Here is a 20,264-nt window from a genome sequence, read left to right as displayed (position 1 = left end):
TACGGTCAGTGAGGAGGCTCCAGCCAGTCTGGTCGGCACTTTCCCACACAACCATATATGGAACTTCCACCCAACAGCCAATCAGGGGGAAGGGACAGAGACAGGGCTTCCCGGGACTTCAGGAAGATCAAAGTAACAGGTGATGGAAGGCAAGAGGCCATGGGGGCCATTTTGTCTTCATCCGGAATCTACCGATTCCAATGACATGCCCTGGGCATCCCAAAATGGAGGACGCTCAGGGCACCAGTCATTTGAGCACAGAGCTGCCACCAGCCCATACCCTGCTCTGTGGGTCACACACAGGCGCCCAAAAACATACACTAGGGGCACAGGGTGGTACCCCTACCCATGGGTGCCATAAGGGTATCCCATGGGTCTGTACACCAAACCAAAAGAGAGAGCTGCACTGCCAGGAGTCCCACATGAACTCCTGCGAAGAAAACACGACAGAACACACGATAAAAAGCATTAAAGGTCAAGGATACGGAGGCCCTGTCCCTCTGGTGCATTTCCAGCATCACAATAACTCCAATATGAATGCAGACGAAATGCCCCCATGAAGCAGATGCTGCAGACGTAAGACGCCCGCTACTCTTTCCAAGGGGGTAAATTACTGGATAGCTGGCACTGGTCCACGAGTGCTGATATTTTTCTGTGCACAGTATATCCAAACGGAGGGTTGAAAAGGGTTGTGGGTGGTTGAAGCTGGTTCCTGGGGATAGACTGTGATATTGTGTGTTTTTTTTTTTTTGTAAAATTATAAAGTTCTAAAAAAAGAATGAATGGTATCCCTCTAGGTCAATTTGAGAAGTTAAAGAAAATTGGGACCTAAGAAGTAAAGTGATTTTCCCAGGATCACACATGTTGGTCAAGGGAAGAAGCCTGGGATTTGTGCCCGGGTGACCTGTTTCACTTTCTCCTGTTTAGACAATTGCTTTCATATCCCACCATTCCATATTCACTTTTAAACCAACACACTAAGAATTATGCATTGGGTTCTTCCATTGTGTTGTTTTATGAACAGAACTAGCTGTTTGAGTTCAGTACAGCGGATATGCAAAGCAACAAACCATATTCTAAATCCATCTGAAAACATGAATATATCTTTATCGAAAGCTGTTCTTTGATCATTTGTTTCACTTGTGACAATAGCGTACAGTAACTATGCAAGTTAATGACCTTCGACTCTGAGAAAAATCCAGTGGAACAAATGAGCATGCTCAGTGCCCAAATGCCCTAAAACTAAATAAAACTAAAAATAAGCAAAATCCTACAACTTTGTTTACATTGCACGAGTAGTCTTGTGGGACCTCAGCCAGGCGCCCATTGTAGGGATTAGCTGCATTTTGCATTATACACCTTGTTAAGGCCTAGCTTTAGTGCAAGAGTAAATTGCACCAATCTGATCATCTTCAATTGCACTCATATGCAAAAGGTTCCCCGCCTTCTAATTGGAGTCATTTGCACTCCTCAGTGCAAAAAAAAGGTATTTAAACAGGCAAATTGCCTTAATATTTATTTACAGTTGGCTTTGTAATAAGTGTAAATGCTGCCTGTCAGGTACGTGTGTCAGAAAGCATTTACAAGAGGTTCCTATGGAATCTGTATGCGTTTAGGAGGTGTAATAACAAGAGCTAGTGTAAATCCATGTCCTTTTCGTAGGCAGAGCAGGTGAGCAAGGCAGACACGTTAAGCCCATTCCACTTTTCTTGACAACATCATTAAAAATGCCATGGAGCTCGACCAAATGCATGAAACCTTATTTAATACGTATACGTCAGGTTTCTACAGCTTTATTTACACTCCGAGGACTTCTAAAATGAGGCCGTTACTGTCAATGAGCTGTTCAAGCCTAAATAGCTTTTACAAAAGAGCATATTAGCTCATAAATTGACAGAGATTATCATGAAATAAACCATGTGCTATACAGGTAATTCTTAAAATGTGGACGGGGGACCTTGGAGGACTTCCATTTGAAAAAATATATAGATACACGTTAGATACAGTACAAATTGGGAACAGCACAACAAGGTGAATCACTCTTGCACGCTTGTCGTTTTCACAGAAAGAACAAGTGTGACATAGGCTGCTGCATTAGCTAGAATGTAAGGGAGGTGACTACTGGTGAAGCAATATTCTCACCCGGGGAAGGGTGCTCAGCCAATCAGGTGGCTGGAACAGCGGGCGGGAATATACAGTGTTCGCCTGCTGTTTCCTGCCACCTGAGACCCTTCCCCAGGTGGCACCCTTTTTTACATTTTTTTTAATGTGGGGAGGCAACAGGGAGCCTCTGGCTGTTGCCTCTCCACCCTCCCCTCACATCTCCAAAACAAAAACATATCCTTTCCCCAACCCCTCCATGCCTCCCCACTTTCACGCTGGACCAGAGTTTTGTGCTCTAGTCCCTGTGCAAATTCTGCCCACAGCAGCGGTTATAGAAATGGAAAAAGGACTCAGTCCCTTTTCCTATGTCGGCAGGCAACTTTTTTTTTGGAGAGCGTTTGGCATTGCCCCATATGCGCAGTTAATCCCCTCCTAAAAAAAGAAGCTATCCACACCCCGTGTGAACCCCGGGTTGCGAATGGCTATCAACCCTTGGTGGGTGGACATGGCCGGTAACCACCCACTGAGGCCGTTGCTTCACTCGGATTTAGCTAGGCTCGGGCTGGCGGGCAGTTACCCACGTCCGCCCCCTGACGTGTGATTGCCATACAACGCGTTTTGCTAAACTTGTGTAAACTTTCAGCACCAACTTCTGCAGCCAATATATTGTCTCAGGTTATCTTTGCAGCTCATCCAAGATCACAAAAAGAAATGTAGTGCTCTAGATAATCCACCCAGATGTGTGGCTGCTCGCTCCTAACCCCACTTCCTTACTAAAGGTTGCTAGCACATTCCAGCTAGAGAGCACAGTTCAGATTATCCTGAAATCATGCTCTCTTCTTCACAGCTTCTGCTTTCTTTATTCTAACAGGACTTTATCACAACAAAAACCAGAGTTTTTGACATTCACTGGATTGGTCTGACTGACAAGGAGCAACAAGGTCAATGGAAGTGGGTAAATGGGTCAACATTACAGCAAGGCGGGTAAGTCATACACATTACCATTTTCCTTTGTGCATATTTAATGGTACTGTTGGGGCTCACTACCCCTTCAAGCCTTCACACCTTCATCTCTCTTCCTCATGCCAATCCCAAATAGATTGAGGGTGGCCCAACCCCAGAGAAAGGCACCGCATTGTCTTTTAACACTTATTTTTTGCCACTTAGCCCCTACCAGCCTACTGTTGGGATAGTTACTATCCCCGCGAGAGGCATCCTGTTTTTCCTGTTACTCAGTAGGTGGGTAACTTGTTTATAACCCTTGTGGAAAAAGGACTCTCGCACCCTGCGGAAAAGGGACTGTCGCTGAAGTTTTTTATTAATTTGCTAGGTATCATGACAATGTTCTTTCTGTATTTCAGCTATGCCTAGGTAAGAGTACAGAATGTGAAGGTGAATAAGTCACGGAACGCAAACTAACAATTTACTGGTCCTAGACCATGGACATGTTTATAGGTTGCCATGGAGCTCTGATGCGGCAGTGATTGGTAATTCCATGAGAATAGGGGAGCTGCCACCATCACTTCCTCATCAAACTTATTGAGAAAGCTATTAGTAGGGAGAACAGCAAGATGCTATTTCAAGAAACCTTGTTGAAGTGAAGAAAGAGGACCTTAACCAGGAGTGGTTCAAGTCTGTTCTTGCCGAAGCTGAACCACTCTTTTTGCATTGAGGGAAGCATACAAGCCATCAACTCACCTATGGAGCATTTTGTGTTTATTAATACTTAGTCTGTATTCTGTATTCTGCATTCATTGGCTGTAGTGATTGCTTAGCATGGACAATGGAAGCAAAAGTAGGTTCTACTCTAGTTGTCATTCCATGGAGCAACAAAGTGGGGCCCGGATCACAAACAGGAACATACCTGTCAACCCTTTGAGTGACTAGGGTGGGGAAATCAGATGACTTTGTTTTTGGAAAACGTGAGCCCATTGAAGTCTGTAGACAAGTATGTAAGCCACCATGTGTAAGAACAGGTAGATTCCCTGGCAGATAATACCTGCCATAAGCATGTGAGTTCTGAGGTTAGCAGAAACAAACAACCTACAGATAGACATTGAATGCCTTATCATGTTTCTCCACCACAGGCCCCACCAGCTCCTGTCGTTTACACTCTCCATAAGAGCATAACTTTTAAAGACCATCGTGGTTAAGACTGTTACTGCTGTGCTGTACCTTAGATGTCCTATGGTCCAGCGCCAACCGCTCTAGTGGATCCCCTCCTAGCTCCTAGATGGAGGTTAATGCTGTGGAGAATAGAAATCTGCAATAAATGCCTTTGTAAGGAAATGAGCCCTTCAGCCTAATTGGGGTTACAGGACACTGCCATGACTCTCGTTTCTATCCATTTTACAAATGAGGATGTCCTGGCCATTATGAACCGTCTACAAAGTCTGACATTCCTTTGCCCCAGAGTATCCGCAACATAATTCTCCAGTTCCGAAAGTTGGTGGGGAATTTGCCCACACCTAGATATTAGTCTAATGTAAAGCACATGCAAAGCTTTAGAGAATTTCAGGAGACACTGTATAACCACCCAATGCTATGTCACACTGGTTCCTCTGATCAATTAAGCAATGACCAGAGGAACCTGGGTGATATAGAAGCAATATAAATGTCTTGATGAAGGGTGTGTGCCTGAAACATGTGTCAATGATAATTTAAATGTTAAAGAAAATGGTAGTGTGAGTGCACACAGAGGCAAGGTAATTTATAATACTATATTTATTCTAAAGTACATTAAACGGTAAGCCACATCAGCCTTCACCTCCCTCTCCGTCCTCTCCAACCATCTCGCCAGCTCGCTCCGCACTGGAATCCTCCACACGTCACCTCCGACAACCTTGTGGTGTCCCGAGCAGGTGCCACACTACACATCCCCTCCTCGTCACAAAGATTCTTCTTACTACTGGGAACACTCAGGAAGTCCTTCCTTCACACATAATCCATGAGATACCTAAGCCTCTGATAGCACCTCCCGGATCTTGAACAGAAAGATTTCCCGGCTGTATGGTTAGGCAAGGAAAAAACTCCATCATTGGATTCCAACACTCTCATCTTTGCACCCTCACCACCTCAGTCGATTCTCACATTCCAGCGAGCATCATTCTCTTCCTTTCTCCTTACCACTCTTCTCAAAAGAGACACTCTCTCCATGTTCAAAACTCGCCCGTCATCCAATCTGACAGCATGCTTGAACACTTCCTTCACCTTATTGGGCTTAGGCCAACTACAACAGCCATCTCTGAGAGTGGGAGGCTATTTAATCCTCACCATACCTCCTATCGAAGGGAGAACAGTATTCCTACCCACACCGGCTTTATCATGTGCTCTTTTGTTCCTCATCTGACTGATTCTGATGTTCTTAGTCACACTCCCCAATTTTCTTTCCACATCAGTTGTTCTGCCGATCCAAGCAGGTACTAGTTTCGTGTTGGCTTTCTTCCCTCTGCTAAGGTCAAATGGTGACACATCCGTTGTGCAATGTGGAGTGAACTTGTGAGCAACAACCACATCTCTCACTGCTCCCTTCCAATAACCTACCGTTGGCCCAAACCCACCGGATAGCCTCCTTCAACACCTTGTTAAAAACACTCCACCATCCCATTGCTTTGGGGATGATAAATGGCACTGTTCGTATGCTCAATGGAATTCCTACGACAATACTCCTCCATCTCTTTTGACCTGAATTGTGACCCGTTGTCAGTAACTATGACTCTGGGATATCATTCACATCCACAAATCTCTTCCAGGGATTCAATAACACTCCTTGTCATCACATTTGGTTTGATCAAGACTTCAACCCACCTGGTAAGTAAATAAATGACTACCAGGCAGAAAGATTGTATGCCATCACTCCACACTGGACCCAGCACATACATTCGTAACCTGTGCCAAGGCAGCTCTCGGACATCTTTGATAACCACACACACCTCATTAGTAATTTCTCATCCTCTGCTTTGTTTTGACAATTCCCTTCATGACCAAGCCGTATAATTTGTTCTCTAACTTTCTCGGGGGGAGTAATCGTGTTGCATCGCATTATCATTCCTCCCTGGACACAGAAGTCATCTACCCCATTATAGTAAGGCGACAACCCTAATTCTTCTAATACTTTTCTTCTGCGAGGCCTGTCTTCTCCCAATTCTTGTTTAGGTTTACTCAAAATTGTATTTTGCCTCATAGCTTCTTCCCATTCTTCTCATGACACGGGCATAGACGTTATTTCCTAAACCACTTCTTGATCTTTTTCCTCATTACCTAACTCCTCCATAGTCATCATTCTTGACAGACAGTATGCTGCAAAGTTCCTCACACCTGGTAGATATTTAACAGACAATTGTATTCCTGCAGCTGAGACACCAATCTCCTTATGAGTACCGAGACTTTGTCTAAACCTTTCGAAGTGATAATCTCCACAAGGGGTTTATGATCTGTGTGAAATTCGAAATCTGTGCCCCAGGCAATATTTCTAAACTAATCCGTAGCCCACTTGTTCGCCAGGGCCTCTTTCTCGATCTTAGCATATGTCTTCTATGCTCCTTTTAGCAATTTTGAGGCAAAAGCAATGAGGAATTCTTTCCCACCTTACTCTTGCGTCACTACTGCACTTAAACCTACATTGCATGCGTCTGTCATTATGATTGTTTTCCTGTTACTTCTGAATTTCTGCAGCACAGCAGCTCTCATCAAAGCCTCTTTAATGAACTTGAATTTCTCTTCACATGTTCTACTCCAAACGAACACCCCCTTCATTTTGATCAACTCACGCATGGATACAGTATGCTTTGCAAAGTTCCAAATGAATTTAGAGTAGTACTCAGCCATCCCTAAAAATGTTTGCACATTCTCAAGGCACACAGGTACACTAACTGTCTTTTGGGGCATATTCCATCAGCAGAGATGACATGCCCCAGATATTCGATCCCCTGCCTATAGATCTTGCACTTCTCTCGGTTCAATGTCATTCCAGTAGCACATAGTTTCTTAAACACTCCATTCAACCTCTCGTCATAGAGTCTGAGATTGTCCACATAGACTAAAATGTCATATTGAAAGCACAAGATGCCCTCATCTTCATTGAGCAGTTCATGCATGATGCTATGGAAAACTGAGACTGCCGATACCAGGCCAAATGGCATACGTTTCTGCGGAAAAAGTCCTTCAGGAGTGATGAAAGCTGTTAAACACTTGGATATATCATGTCATTTTATTTGATGGTAGGTGGAAATGGCGTCCAATGTGCAGAAATATTTTGCTGGACCTATGGTTGATATCATTTCTTGAATATTGGGTAATGGATGTCTCCCCGGAAACACACTTTTAACACAGATCCTGAGTTCCCCTCAGGACTATCAAACGTGACACCCATTCTGCTGCATCTATGCCCTCTACGATGCCTTGATCTTATCATTTCTTCAATTCCCGCTTGACTTCCTCTCTCATCGACAGAGGGATGTTGCGTAGTTTCTGTGCTACTGGTATGCAATTGTGCTTCGTCTTTATTTTATGCACAGATCCACATAAACAGCCTGTCTTGTCTTGAAATACTTCTTCCACCACATTATTAGCATTTTCTATGGCCAGCAGCTCCTCCTCTGCATTTGGGTCCAGTCTCACTCTGAGGTTCCTTTAATGTGTCCAGCTCAACAAGGTGGTTTTGCCTTTCTTTGTCACGTAGGCTTTACCTCTGGCTTCTCTATCTTTGAACTTTAAGGTGACCCAGAACCACTCAATTAACTCAGTCTTCATCCCTCCATAAGCTCTGGGATTGATATCAACTTCATTAAGATAATCATGCCCTTGTCTTTCCCATTGACTCTGTGGTAGAAGTGTATTTTTGGCACCTGAATCAATCATCATGGACAACACAACACCATCAATAAATACTAAGGCCTTTGGAGTAATCCTTTCTTCCTCATATTCGTCCACCACCAGCGATATGTATTCATCACCCTCCTCTTCACTATGATCATTACCAATGCAATTAGTGGTAGATCTCCTGTTCCTGCAGCACCTTGCAAGATGACCCTTGCATTTGCAGATTCAGCAGATGATTTTCAAGGCAGGACACTCTGGGTTGTCTGCCCAATGGTTTGCATTTTCACACCTGAAACATCTCCTTGGGCTACTCTGCCTCAGGCTGCTTCATGTCTTTGTGCGGAAGGCCATCCTGCCTCTCCTATCATCTATCCATGTGGGTTTCTGTTTTCTTACTCCAGGTTTCTTCTTCACTAATGTGCTATTGCTAATTGCCAATACAGAATCATTTACTCTAGGTATTGTTGTGAACTGTGGTGTAATCTCTGCTTTTAAATTCATGTCTTTTATCCTGTCTTCTAAGATTTTGACACAGTTTTCTGTGTGTTCCACTTCTCTGGCCACTCTTAGGACTGTATCCAAGAGGTGTCATCTTCTGACCATCGTTTTTCTGTGACTTTCGCACCATTGCAATCAAGCAGAAACTGATCCCTGAGGCATTCATCTAGTTGACTGTTAAAATTGCATGTCCTGCCAACTTCCTCAGGCTTGTAATGTATTGCTCAACACTTTCCCCTTCTTCCTGTACTCATTTCCAAACTTGTAGCATTCCAATATTGTACTCAATTTCTTCTCAGTGTTTGTTCATCTTTTTGACCACCTTATCATATTCATTCATATCTTCAGATTTGTTCTCTGGGAGGTCTGGTAAATCTTCAAATGTCTCTTGTCCTGCAGGGCCTAGACAATGTAATAGAAGAGATATCCTTCTCTCGACACTGTAATTGGTGCCACAGACCACATTGACCTAGTGCACAAATGACTTTATCCATCTCTTCCAAGGTACAGTAGGTTCCCCTATCTCTGATAAAATGAAGGCTGGTGGAGGTACACTATTGAATGCCATTGCTATGGTGAGGAATGGTGACTGTTAGCGCAAATGTTGTAACAGGGTTCTTGCGAAAGGTGACTTAAGAATTTCTTTCCAGCAGAAATAAACTGTTTATTAATCTCTGTGTTCTCCAATGGTTGGGGCTGTCAGAATGGTTGCAAGCTGTCTTGCATAGGTTTACACGGTTGCTGTGTGATGATTTGTAAACTTTAATGCAGATTTTTCTTGATCCATGTAATTGTATGTTAGACACGCAGGATAACGCTAGGCAGAAGCTTCTGGGGCTGTGAAACAGTCACAGGGTGCATATACTAGCAGCGTGATGGTAGTGTGTGCTGCTGCTCATTCATTTGCTGCGTGTTTATACAGGGAGAAATGGTAAAGTTTAGTGTGAACGTACACTGCGTTCGTATAAGGGGAATGAGGCTGTTCTCCATGTCGGCTCACCTCATATTGCGGTTGACTTGTCCAAACAATGCTGCAACACAGTGCAACTGCGGAATATCGCATTCGGATAGAGATCACTGCAGGGCTCACTGGGCTCGTTGGGCACTCGCCGCCATAGTTGTAGTGTGATTGCATGCAGAGGCGGGGTAAGTTATTACTATATCTATTTTAAAGTACGTTAAATGGTATTTTGAGCCCCGCCAGCCTTCGCCTCTCTCTTCGTCCTCTAACGTCTCTCCACCCGCTCCACTCTGGAATCCTCCACGCGTCACATCTGGCAACCTCACAGCATCCCGAGCAGGAGCCACACTACACATATTTATTTTATCATAATATTGGATTGCCATAACATTGACATTAGAAATGTCATACTACCATAAAGGCAAACTATGGATCATCACTATATTCCACAATAAAATAACTGATGTATAATTATATAAAAACATAGTAAAATTGCCACTGTTGGAATAATCAGGGGGTTTCAAAATTTTCACCGAAACATTTACGATTTCCTTGTATATGGCACAGTCACTTCAGCAGAGTTACTCCACACATCGATAATATCATTAATGTGGGGAGCCCCAAGCCATTTCCCTAGATTTCATTAAGAAAATACTGCTTAAGCTTGCCTTTATGGCACACTTTACCAGCCCCAAATTGGTGAGCTTGTCAAATGGGCTGCAGGACATTCTACAGTTCTACAAGCCTCTGAAGTTTAAACATGTACCTGCTGAATTGGCTCACTGTTTTAATCCTCATCGCTGCTTGTCTTCTTCAAAGGCACAAGCTCATGGCAGGATCCGAGGCAGGGGTTTGGTAGACCTTCCACCTCCATACTCATTCAGTATTCCTTACTGGTCAAGTTCACTTCCTGCTTTCCCAGGTCAGCTCCCATCCTCCTGGCGGGAGCTTAAACCCAGATTTTCCTCTTATGAGGACTTCCCGCTTTTTCAGATACTTGAGCTCTGGATGCAGTATAAAATTGATTCCATTTCTAATAGTTCTTCTGCCTTAAATACTGGTGAGGGTTTGAGACCTATTGATGAAGGTGTTAGGGATTTACCCTTACAGCAGCAGGGCATAGGAGTATTTGCAGTCATGTTTTTAGTTCTAAATCCCTATGGGACTTTCACACTGATCAACAATTAAGAAATGATAAACACAGACATCTGTCATATGCCCTTCGCAAAGGAGATGCTTCAGGTGATTATCACGCTAATGGAGAGGAAGGAGTTAATTGCGTCAATAGTCAAGGAGGAGGAACCCCACCCTCTGGCACCAGCAAATGTTTCTCTGCTGTGCTACATCAAAAGCACAGTTTCAGTTTCTGGTCAGCCTGAAATCTGCGTTAGAGTGTTCACCAAAGTGCTGCAATTTAGTATGGGTGGCTTTTCCAGGCTTCACCAGGCATTGGAAGTCTTCTGTCCTTTGTTGTGGCAAACTGAGATTGGTTCTGCTTTCATGTGCTCCTCTGACACAGCTGGATTTCTTGTGGGGAGGTTGTGCTCTTAGACGTTCTGTTTCCTCTCGCACTGCCGCGCTTTTACTATCAGCACTTTCAGATAGCCATTGCCTATTCTCTCTCCTATAGAGGTCCAGATGGATGATCTTTGCAAACTTAAGACCTTGGTTACACTCTTCTTTACCTCTTGGTATCTTCTCAATGCTTTGAATAGATTCCATTAAGTTAGCTGTCCTGGAGGCCAGAAGACTGGAAGCAATGGGTGCCCTTGTCAGCACGTCTCATTTTCTAAGGTTCCTTTCAGAAGGTTTTGTTTTTTGTGCATCTCATGATTTTTACCCTGACATCCTTTCTGAAATCCACCTCAATAAGGACATTTTTGATCCAACACTGTTCCTTCCTAGGGCTCCAGGAAGAGATCCAGACATGGATTCATAAGAGGTGGGCATAAGGGTAAGGCACGCCACTCCTGTCCATCTCCCACACACCTACTTATGTTCTTTTTGGGTCTGGATGAAAGGTCAGGGAGCCTTTTACATCTACTTTGAATACGTGAATCAGATATATCTATAGTATTTCTATGGCTTAAGCAATTCCAGGTTCTTCTTCATCTAATCATTCTGAGGTGATCTGCCAGCGATAGGGCTGCTTGTTGGATGGAATTGGTTCTCTTTCATATAATCATGGGCTAACAGATGGTCCTTCCTAACCATGTTCGTGTCCCTTTGAAAGATGTAGAAAAGGAATTCCTCTAACTCCTTAAGAGTGTGCTTTTGATTGCTCCATCAAACTAATGCTTTACCCTGTATGCAATAAAGATTCACAGGATTTGCAGCATGCTGGTCTCCATGGTCCTTCATTTCTTTTCTCCCCCTAAATATACATGTTTTACTGCTGGCTACATCTTCCGACTCTGTAGCACTGTAACGAGGAAGCGGGATGAAGGGGTAATGTTCATATTCCTTAAGGCTAATCTTCTTTCGACTTTGTCCTACTCTTGCTCTTCACAGTCGGGCCTCCTACCGTCCCTCTCCTAGAGTGGAGATACTGATGCTGAATTGATATACTCTGCTTGCAAAGATAGGATATCGCACACGAGGTTGCCAATATTAACCTCCACTCTTGGCTGGAAGAGGCTTATGTAAACATTATTCTTTGGGGAGGAAACTAGATGCCTGTCTCTGGGGGTGGGTAACCATCAATCTACTACTGTGGTGAGGAAGTGTAGAGCTCAGTGAGGTAAAGAGTACTGGCAAGTTATTTGAACATGTTGATCTCTGCTGCATTAGCAGAAATCAGGTGAAGTTACTAGTTCAGCTTCATTGGGTGGGGGGTGGTATTTGTGTGTTAGGCGTAATATGGTTATAGGTGTCACTGGAGGGTGTGGATACACCAATTTGGTTCTATGCCTCTATCCTTTGTCCTCAGTCATTTTGCCCCATTAATGGTGCACTGTTGTCACAGCTGGTGCCTGGCACAGAAATCACAGTGTAAACAAATTACACTTCACCAGCACATATGCACTTTTTACATCTACCAAATGTCATCAAAATCCTGAAAACAAGCTGAGTCGTACACTTGTAAATTCTTTGTTTTGCAAATTTATACGACCTGTTTTTTAATTGTTGCGTGAAAGCCTACCAGCTTCTAATGAAATTGATCTTTTTGTCAATTCAGTGGTACCTGCTGATATTAACATAGAATGTGGGTATTTTTCCTTTTAAACAGTTGCCTTTGCTATGGATAAACAACCCAAATGTACCTCTTTAAAAAGCGTAATTGTCAGGATTGCATGATCCTTTATTATAAGTTCATTCTCGTGTGTGTTGTTGGCCTGTTTGAGAGTGAATTGGATTAGTTATCACTAGTATGTGTCGACTAAGCTTGCTTATATGATAGTAGATACATTTTACATTGGATTTGAGCAGATGCTACGGATGGTGCGGATGCTACGGATGTTGGGGACGCTACGGATAGTGCAGATGCCACGGATGGTGCAGAAGCTATGGATGGTGTGGATGCTACTGATGACGCGGATGCTGCAGACGATGCGGATGCTGCGGACGGTGCGGATTCTGCAGATGCTATGGACCGTGTGGATACTGCGGATGCTATGGATGGTGCGGATGCTGCGGATGGTGCGGATGCTGCGGATGGTGCGGATGCTGCGGATGGTGCGGGTGCTGCGGATGGTGTGGATGGTGTGGATGGTGCTGATGCTACGGATGGTGCGGATGGTGGGGACGCTTCAGATGGTGCAGACGGTACGTATGCTGCGGTTGCTATGGATGGTGCTGATGCTACGGATGGTGAGAATGGTACGGATAGAGCGGATGCTGCAGATGCTGCAGATGCTGCGACGGTACGGATGCTGCGGCAGGTGAGGATATCTGTAACTCCTATATATGCTATGTACCTGTATCCCCATGTTTATCTGTATCCCATGTTTACCCCTATCCATCCTGTCGCTTTATGTACGTATGCCACTATGTATGCCCCCACTGTCCTGCTCTCGTGCCTGGCCTCAGGCGCTTTACTGATAACCACCATATCACACTACTACTCTTACTCCCTCCTATACACCATCATTCAACTAGAACACAGCTATACCATGGTAAATTCGGCCTAGCTGTTCACTTACTAACATGACCCCACGAACACTTCATCACCCAAATAAGTGTCAGTAAACCTTTAGTCTGTGGAGATCATGTTAGGGGGCCGTTATGTGTTGATATACATGCAGGCGGCTCCATGCCGCCACATTTTCGTCATTTGGAGTAAAGCGCTCTATAAATATCAAATAAATACAAATACAAAATGTGCATGGCGGAGTGCAAAAGTGTAGGGAATAAGGGGGTATACACATATGTTCACCTCCTTTTGCCCTGCACCTCTCCACTCTGCCGTACAAAGCAAGTAAACACTGTCTGGCATGCTTGCATGCCAGGCAGCATTAACTTTTAATTGTGAGTGCCACATGCCAGGCAGAAAGCAGCGCTCACAATTACAAATAAATCCTGACGACATGGGTGCAAGCTGGTGCATAAGGCACACAGACTCGATAGGGATCTCCAGCATTTGTGCCACCATGAAAATCCATGTCTCCGCAAATGCTAGATTATTTGTGTGGCAGAAAGGAAGGGAGGTGGTGGAAACACAAGTTGCATTTTGTCTCTCCTCTCCACCATACAAATGATTGCAAATAAGCTGTGGCATAAGTGGAAGGCATTAAAGCGATTTTACATCTTCCATTTATGTTACAGCTTATTAGAACATGAGATCCTGTGTGATTTAATCTCATTTGTCTGTCATTAGATGGAACAGACTTAACATGTCCCCCCGCTCTGCCCTCACTGGCTTCCAAATCTAGATTGGTTTGTGAAGATTAGCCTTGCAGCACATTTAGATAGATTTGTGAAGATTAGCCTCACCTCATATTTAGATAGATTTGTGAAGCTTCGTCTTGTGTCACATTTAGATAGAATCATGAAGATTAGCCCCCCAGAAGAACTATGAGAGTACCCTTTGTACTAACGACACTGCTCCTGTTCCCCTCCTACACACAGCCAATGTACTATAGATGCCCAGAAACACACACCCAACATGGCTTAACACTTGCATGCCACAATCCCAGCCACTGGACCATACCCCTATGGACACAACAAGCCTGTGATCACAACCACAACCTTACATACCAACCAATTTACACATAAAATACACAAACACCCAACATAACAGACCTTGACATACAACAAACAACCCAGGCATTGGTCCTCACCCTGACGGATACAACAAACCAATGCTCACAATAAACTCATCTGGAATCCAACACACACAGATGCCAGCTTCTCCTGGTTCTGGACCGATTCTATCCCTCCACCCTCTCTAACACACCCCGTCCACTTTCTTGCAAAGCCAAGTGAGCGCCTGGAGACTGCTTCTGCGGTGGTAGCGGTGCACGTTATAAGTCAACATAACATAACATAACATTTTCATCTAGTGGAATCCTAGGAAATCCACCTGACTTTTAGACTTTGTAAAAGCAGGCACATTCCATAAGAATCCACTGTAAAGGCCTGCTGCAATCATTAATTGCCAAGGGAATTCATATTGTTTCTGAAACAGAGAGGAACACAAACGTGCAAAACCTTAAACTGCCGTGTTTTCACATTTGGTTTCCACCACGTCTCAGAAATGAAGAAACTACTATAGATTAAACGTTTTAAACGAAAGAGCAAATGAAGCAGGTCCACTCCATACAACGTCCTCCTTGTGGAAAATACCCCTCCCCCCATAGAAAAGACATATAGAAGTGTAGGAAGAGTGTTTCGGTGTGTGCACAGTAGGCAGAAATTGCGGCAACCTTTATCGAAATGGAACATGCATAGACGAGTGGCAACCAGGTCGAACAGACATTTAACAGTCACATTTCGATTAATTTAATTGTGTATAATACAGTGAACAAAACGCCAAGTATACAAAAATCTATAATTCCAGATGCCCGGTAAATGCCTTTTCATGCTTTGAACTGGGCTCACGTTAGGCGATGCACTCTAGCCCTCACATATTATTTTTAGCTATCAGCAATGCCGACCATATTTAAGTACCATCTATGAATTTATAGTGTTCTGTGATGGCGACATCACCATCCTACAATATGCTGTAAACTGAAAAGGAGTCTCACAAAGCACCAGACCATGACTATGTCCCCGGGAAGCTTTACAAAGATGAACTATTCATTTGGGCACCATACCTAACAATGATTTTTAATGTACTGCTTTCAGCGGCAAAACCCGGTATCATGAAGCCAAGCAATGATTGTACGAATATACAAGAACAGCGTCTTTAACAGACGCGTCGTGTAAGATCTTTGGGAGGGCCACTTTAAGCCTGTCTAAAGGAGTGGATAACCCCGAACAACATTAACTCACACCTACAAGCAGGGTTCCAAAGAGAGCTCAGCACAATCGACCAGAGTTAAAGACTAGGGCCCCGATTCATAGAATAAAATAGCGCTGAAAAACAGGTGCTTGCATGGAAAACATGCGCAAGCGCCCGTTTGTTGAGTCATGGAACATGGATTACCGGAGACTTGCGCTGAATCAGCGCAGGTCCAACACGTCACTGCAACACCACAAACGCCTTGCGCGAGACGCCCAGCGAAGGAGCATATCGTCTAGCGCAGTCACCTAAAAAGGGGGCAGAACACGTAGAATGGGGAACAAGCGTAAATGTGGGCATTACGTGGGAAGTACCACAGTAAAAATACTCGCAACGCCCACACGCTTGCTAACAACACGTATTCGTGGAATTGAACAGGGCTCCCCAGCGCGCAGAAAAAGATGTGCTAATCTGGAAAGACGTCCGCCAAGCTAAAGCAGGCGTAAGCGTCACCACACACTAAAAAGAATGCATAAAAAGTGCGCGCAAAAGCCAACGCGCTCATACATCTACGATGAATGTACCATATTTCGCAGCCGTGATCGTGCAACACCGCAGGAGGAGGAGGATAGCCAGGGCACGCATTTATTTACCCAGGACCAGCCTTTTTGGGATGCCTGATGACCAAGTCTATGCCACGGATAGGTTTCCACCTCATATCATATAAGACCTGGTCACGGAGTGGGCAGATGACCTCGCATCACCCACCCTGTGCTCCCAAGCACTGAGCCCTTTGGAAAAGGTGCTCAATGTACTGCATTTTCTGGCCACTGGGTCATTTCAGCGGACAACTGCCATAGTCGGGGGCATTTCACAGGCCACACAGTCACGCTGCCTACACCAGGTGTTGGCAATTATGACTGCAAGCCCCTCAGTCCGCAGGCACATATACATGCCCAGAACACCTGCAGAAAGGCAGGCCGTGGTCCATGACTTTTACAGTGTGGCACACTTCCCTAAGGCGCTTGATGCCATTGATTGCACCCATGTGGCCCTACTTCCACCTAGGGCCACAGAGCACATCAATCGCAACATGCAGGTTGTATGTGAGGCCAAGGGAATCATTACCTCTGTATATGCAAACCATCCAGGGTCCACCCATGATAGTTTCATATACAGAATTTCACCCCTACACCGGGCCCTGGAAGCTGGGAGGCATGGCAACACATGGCTCATTGGTGAGTACAAATGGCCCTGAAAATGCATGCATGTCTCACACAGAAAAAATCACACCACTGACAACCCATCTCACCTCTACAGGGGACAGTGCCTACCCTCTGACCACCTACATGATGACGCCAATACGGAACCCCACCACACCACCCCAGGTAAGACGCAACACAGCCCATACTGCAACTAGGGGCATAGTGGAGCACACATTCAGGGTGCTAAAGGCACGCTTCCGCTCCCTTGACCACTCTGGTGGTGAGCTACTATATGCACCACCAGTAGTGTGCAGGGTCATTGTGGCAGCATGTGTCCCACACAACGTTGCAACATGGCGTGGCATACCGGTAGACATGGTGGTGCCACCACATCCCCAAACACATGCATGGAGGCTTTGTATGGGAGGGGAAAAGGCACGTGGCGTGGCTGCCCGTACCCAGCTCGTAGCACAATTTCTCACCTAAAATCCAACCCCTGCAGAGTGCACACAGCCCTGGCACATTCCAGGTGACATTCGATGATGACAAAGGGACAATCATCTTTCCCAACCACCCTGAGAACCAGTCCTTGGAAGTGCCACATTGTGTGCATCCCTTAGAACGTAAACCAACTCAATCTGATGTGCACAAAAGTAGCACATGGAAGATGTGGCATGTCACTAACACCATGGCAAAGTACAACTCCAAATGGCGGTATGTCACCTAAACCATCCAACACTCCATGTCACCTGGTTGCCACACCTTGCCATGGCATGCAATGTCAAAAGAGTAAATCAAAGGCCATCACTCAACTCCACTGTCACAAAGGGCTCAACAATCAATGGAACCAGTTCATAAACAAGTAACTTTCACACATCAAACTATCAATGTACACAGGGACACCAATTGGTCAGTACTACATACCAGATACACAGGCCAGAATAGTGAATATGTCTGACAGAGTGACCAATCATAATTGCACAAATGCATCAACATGTCGTAACTTCCACATGCCACCCTTCCATCATTTTGGGTGGCCCTGATAACTAAAGTTGGCAGGGAAGCAGATACAGACTGAAGGACAACAATAATACAGGGAGGCAAGCCAATACATGAAGATGGAACATGATCAAAGGATGGATCCCAATGTACACACAAGAAGGGATGGCAACCATGCACTGGACATACAATCATGAATCCCACTAGGGATGTATACACAGGCCGAACTTGAGACTGTCCACTGATAGAAAGGAAGCTCAATGCATCTGTGGAAATTACTGTCACATGCTGCCCTCCTTGCAAGCCCATGGAAAGGGAAAGCAGGAGTGGCATATGTGTCTGGACCCAAGTCACAAACACCAACACGAGACAAGCCCCTATGGGTCCAGCTGGAACCTACATTGGATGCCCTCGGATGCCACACAAAGCAACACACAGTCACATAAATGCACAATAGACAAATAAAATAAAACCGAATGCCATAGTGGCTGGGGGGTGGGGTGGGCCATCCAGGAGGGTAGAGGGGCAGGGTGCACATCGAACCCACATGTGCGGGTCTTGAGAAGAAAAAATAAAAAAACCTCCATGGGTTCATGGGGCGCACGGCCATGATGGATTGGGAGAGCTGTTGTCACCACCCTCTGGTGCAGCATTAGAAGGTGGTAGTGTTAAGGGAGGAACACCACCCATAGCCCTAGCCTGGTCCTCCATGTCATAGGCCATGCAGCACTGATATGTTCCCATCTGCAACATGATGGCTCGGAGGTCCCCATGCAAAACCTCACCGGATGCATGGAGCTCCTCTGTGATGGTATGAGACAACTGTTGCATCTTCTGTTCAGACCGTCTACTGCGGCCTGCCTCAAGTGCAACCAGTGTAGTTCTGAGGGACCTATACTCTTCCCTCAGGGCGTTCCTGTGTGCACGACCCTCTGCATCCAGGGATGCCCGCAGAGCCCTGAGTTCCACCCGTAGGCTCCTGTTGCTGGCCACCATGTGCAGCCTGTGTGACCAGCATGTGGACCGCATTGCCTGCAGCTGGAGCTCCACCTGTCTTTCTGGGGGCATTATGGAATTGGCCACCCTTTCCATGCCCTGAGCCAACATCTCATAGGAAGCCCTGTGTTGCCGTGCAACACCATACATGGACTGCTCCCACACAGTATCGCCTGCTGACACATGGCCACCGCGTTGGTGGACCCCACGCATGGCAGGCCCAAGGGAACTTGCCCCTTGATGTGATGTGACTGTCTGTGGCTGCAGGACTGCACCCCTCCCTTGATCAGCTGTCCCAGGACCAGGAGCCAATACTGTGGAGCGTGACCCTTCATCCGTAACCAACACAGACTGACATACCAACACTGACTGGCTCTGTGAGGGGTCTTCACCCCCTGCAGACATTTGGGACACAACAGCACCCACAGGTGATCCACTCACCTGCGACAGTTTTGAGAAAGCCATATTTGGTCCACCACCAGATCCAAAGGAATCATCAGAGGTGGAGTCATACTGAGTCAGGATCAGGATGGACTGTAGGACCAGTGGATCTTCGTGGGCTAACACACCACGTCCTCTACTGGTAGTTGGTAGCGGATCAGTACCCTGTACCACCTCCCTCTCCTCCTCTGCATCAAGTGCCTCATCACCTGAACGTGGACAGAAAAGGAAATGAAGACCCATGTTAATTCCATAGCCCACTCACACAGCTACCACAATGTTCACATTCAATAGATTAATCTGCCATGTCACAAAAAACCACGCAAGTACACAGTGTAAATGGAAGTGAAGGGAATTATGAATGCAGCCATGGATGTGTGATGAAGGGCTCGACAACACATGTAGTGCATGGGGGAAGCCGTAGGCTCAGAGGACTGTGTCGGAGATCAGATTGTAGCCAGGTCACTAGTGCATCATCACAGTCATCATGGACTCCAGCAGGGGAGTGGAGGAGAGTAAGTACAACACATGAGGTAGCATCAGATGTGCCTACATACCTGGAGAAGGTACACCTCCAGTTCCATTCAGCCAGAGAGGCTGTACCAGAGGGAGGACACAGCCAAAAACAGACATCAACCACCAACTCATTGCAATGAGGAGCTGCTGACCAAGAGTGATTGTGAAATGGATGAGTGAAGACTATGACAGGTAAGCACATCTTTAAGATGGAGCTGAAGTAATATTGGACCCAGGACACCTAAGGACTTGTGGACAATGCACAGGGTTCAGGAAAGAACAGTCGTAGCCACTGGGAGACAGTGGCATCATCACAGTCTGAGGGAGACACAATTTATGGCCC

The 20,264-nt window shown here is 45.5% G+C and overlaps 1 protein-coding gene across 3 annotated transcripts in view; it reads left to right on the top strand.

Annotated features, from left to right (window-relative positions):
• The window catches only part of LOC138576543 (hepatic lectin-like), a 338,738-nt gene that overhangs the window by 245,315 nt on the left and 73,159 nt on the right, over positions 1-20,264 (top strand). For all 3 annotated transcript variants that reach the window (XM_069649562.1, XM_069649564.1, XM_069649563.1), the window contains one exon: positions 2,975-3,087. In XM_069649562.1, the coding sequence (XP_069505663.1) occupies positions 2,975-3,087 (113 nt within the window). The remainder of the gene's footprint in view (positions 1-2,974; positions 3,088-20,264) is intronic.

The sequence above is a fragment of the Ambystoma mexicanum genome, chromosome 1p (assembly GCF_040938575.1).
Source record: "Ambystoma mexicanum isolate Mex_15411 chromosome 1p, UKY_AmexF1_1, whole genome shotgun sequence".
Classification (NCBI taxonomy): Eukaryota; Metazoa; Chordata; class Amphibia; order Caudata; family Ambystomatidae; genus Ambystoma; species Ambystoma mexicanum.
Note: the sequence above shows the minus strand (reverse complement) of the source record. Positions and strands in the feature narration are given on the sequence as shown.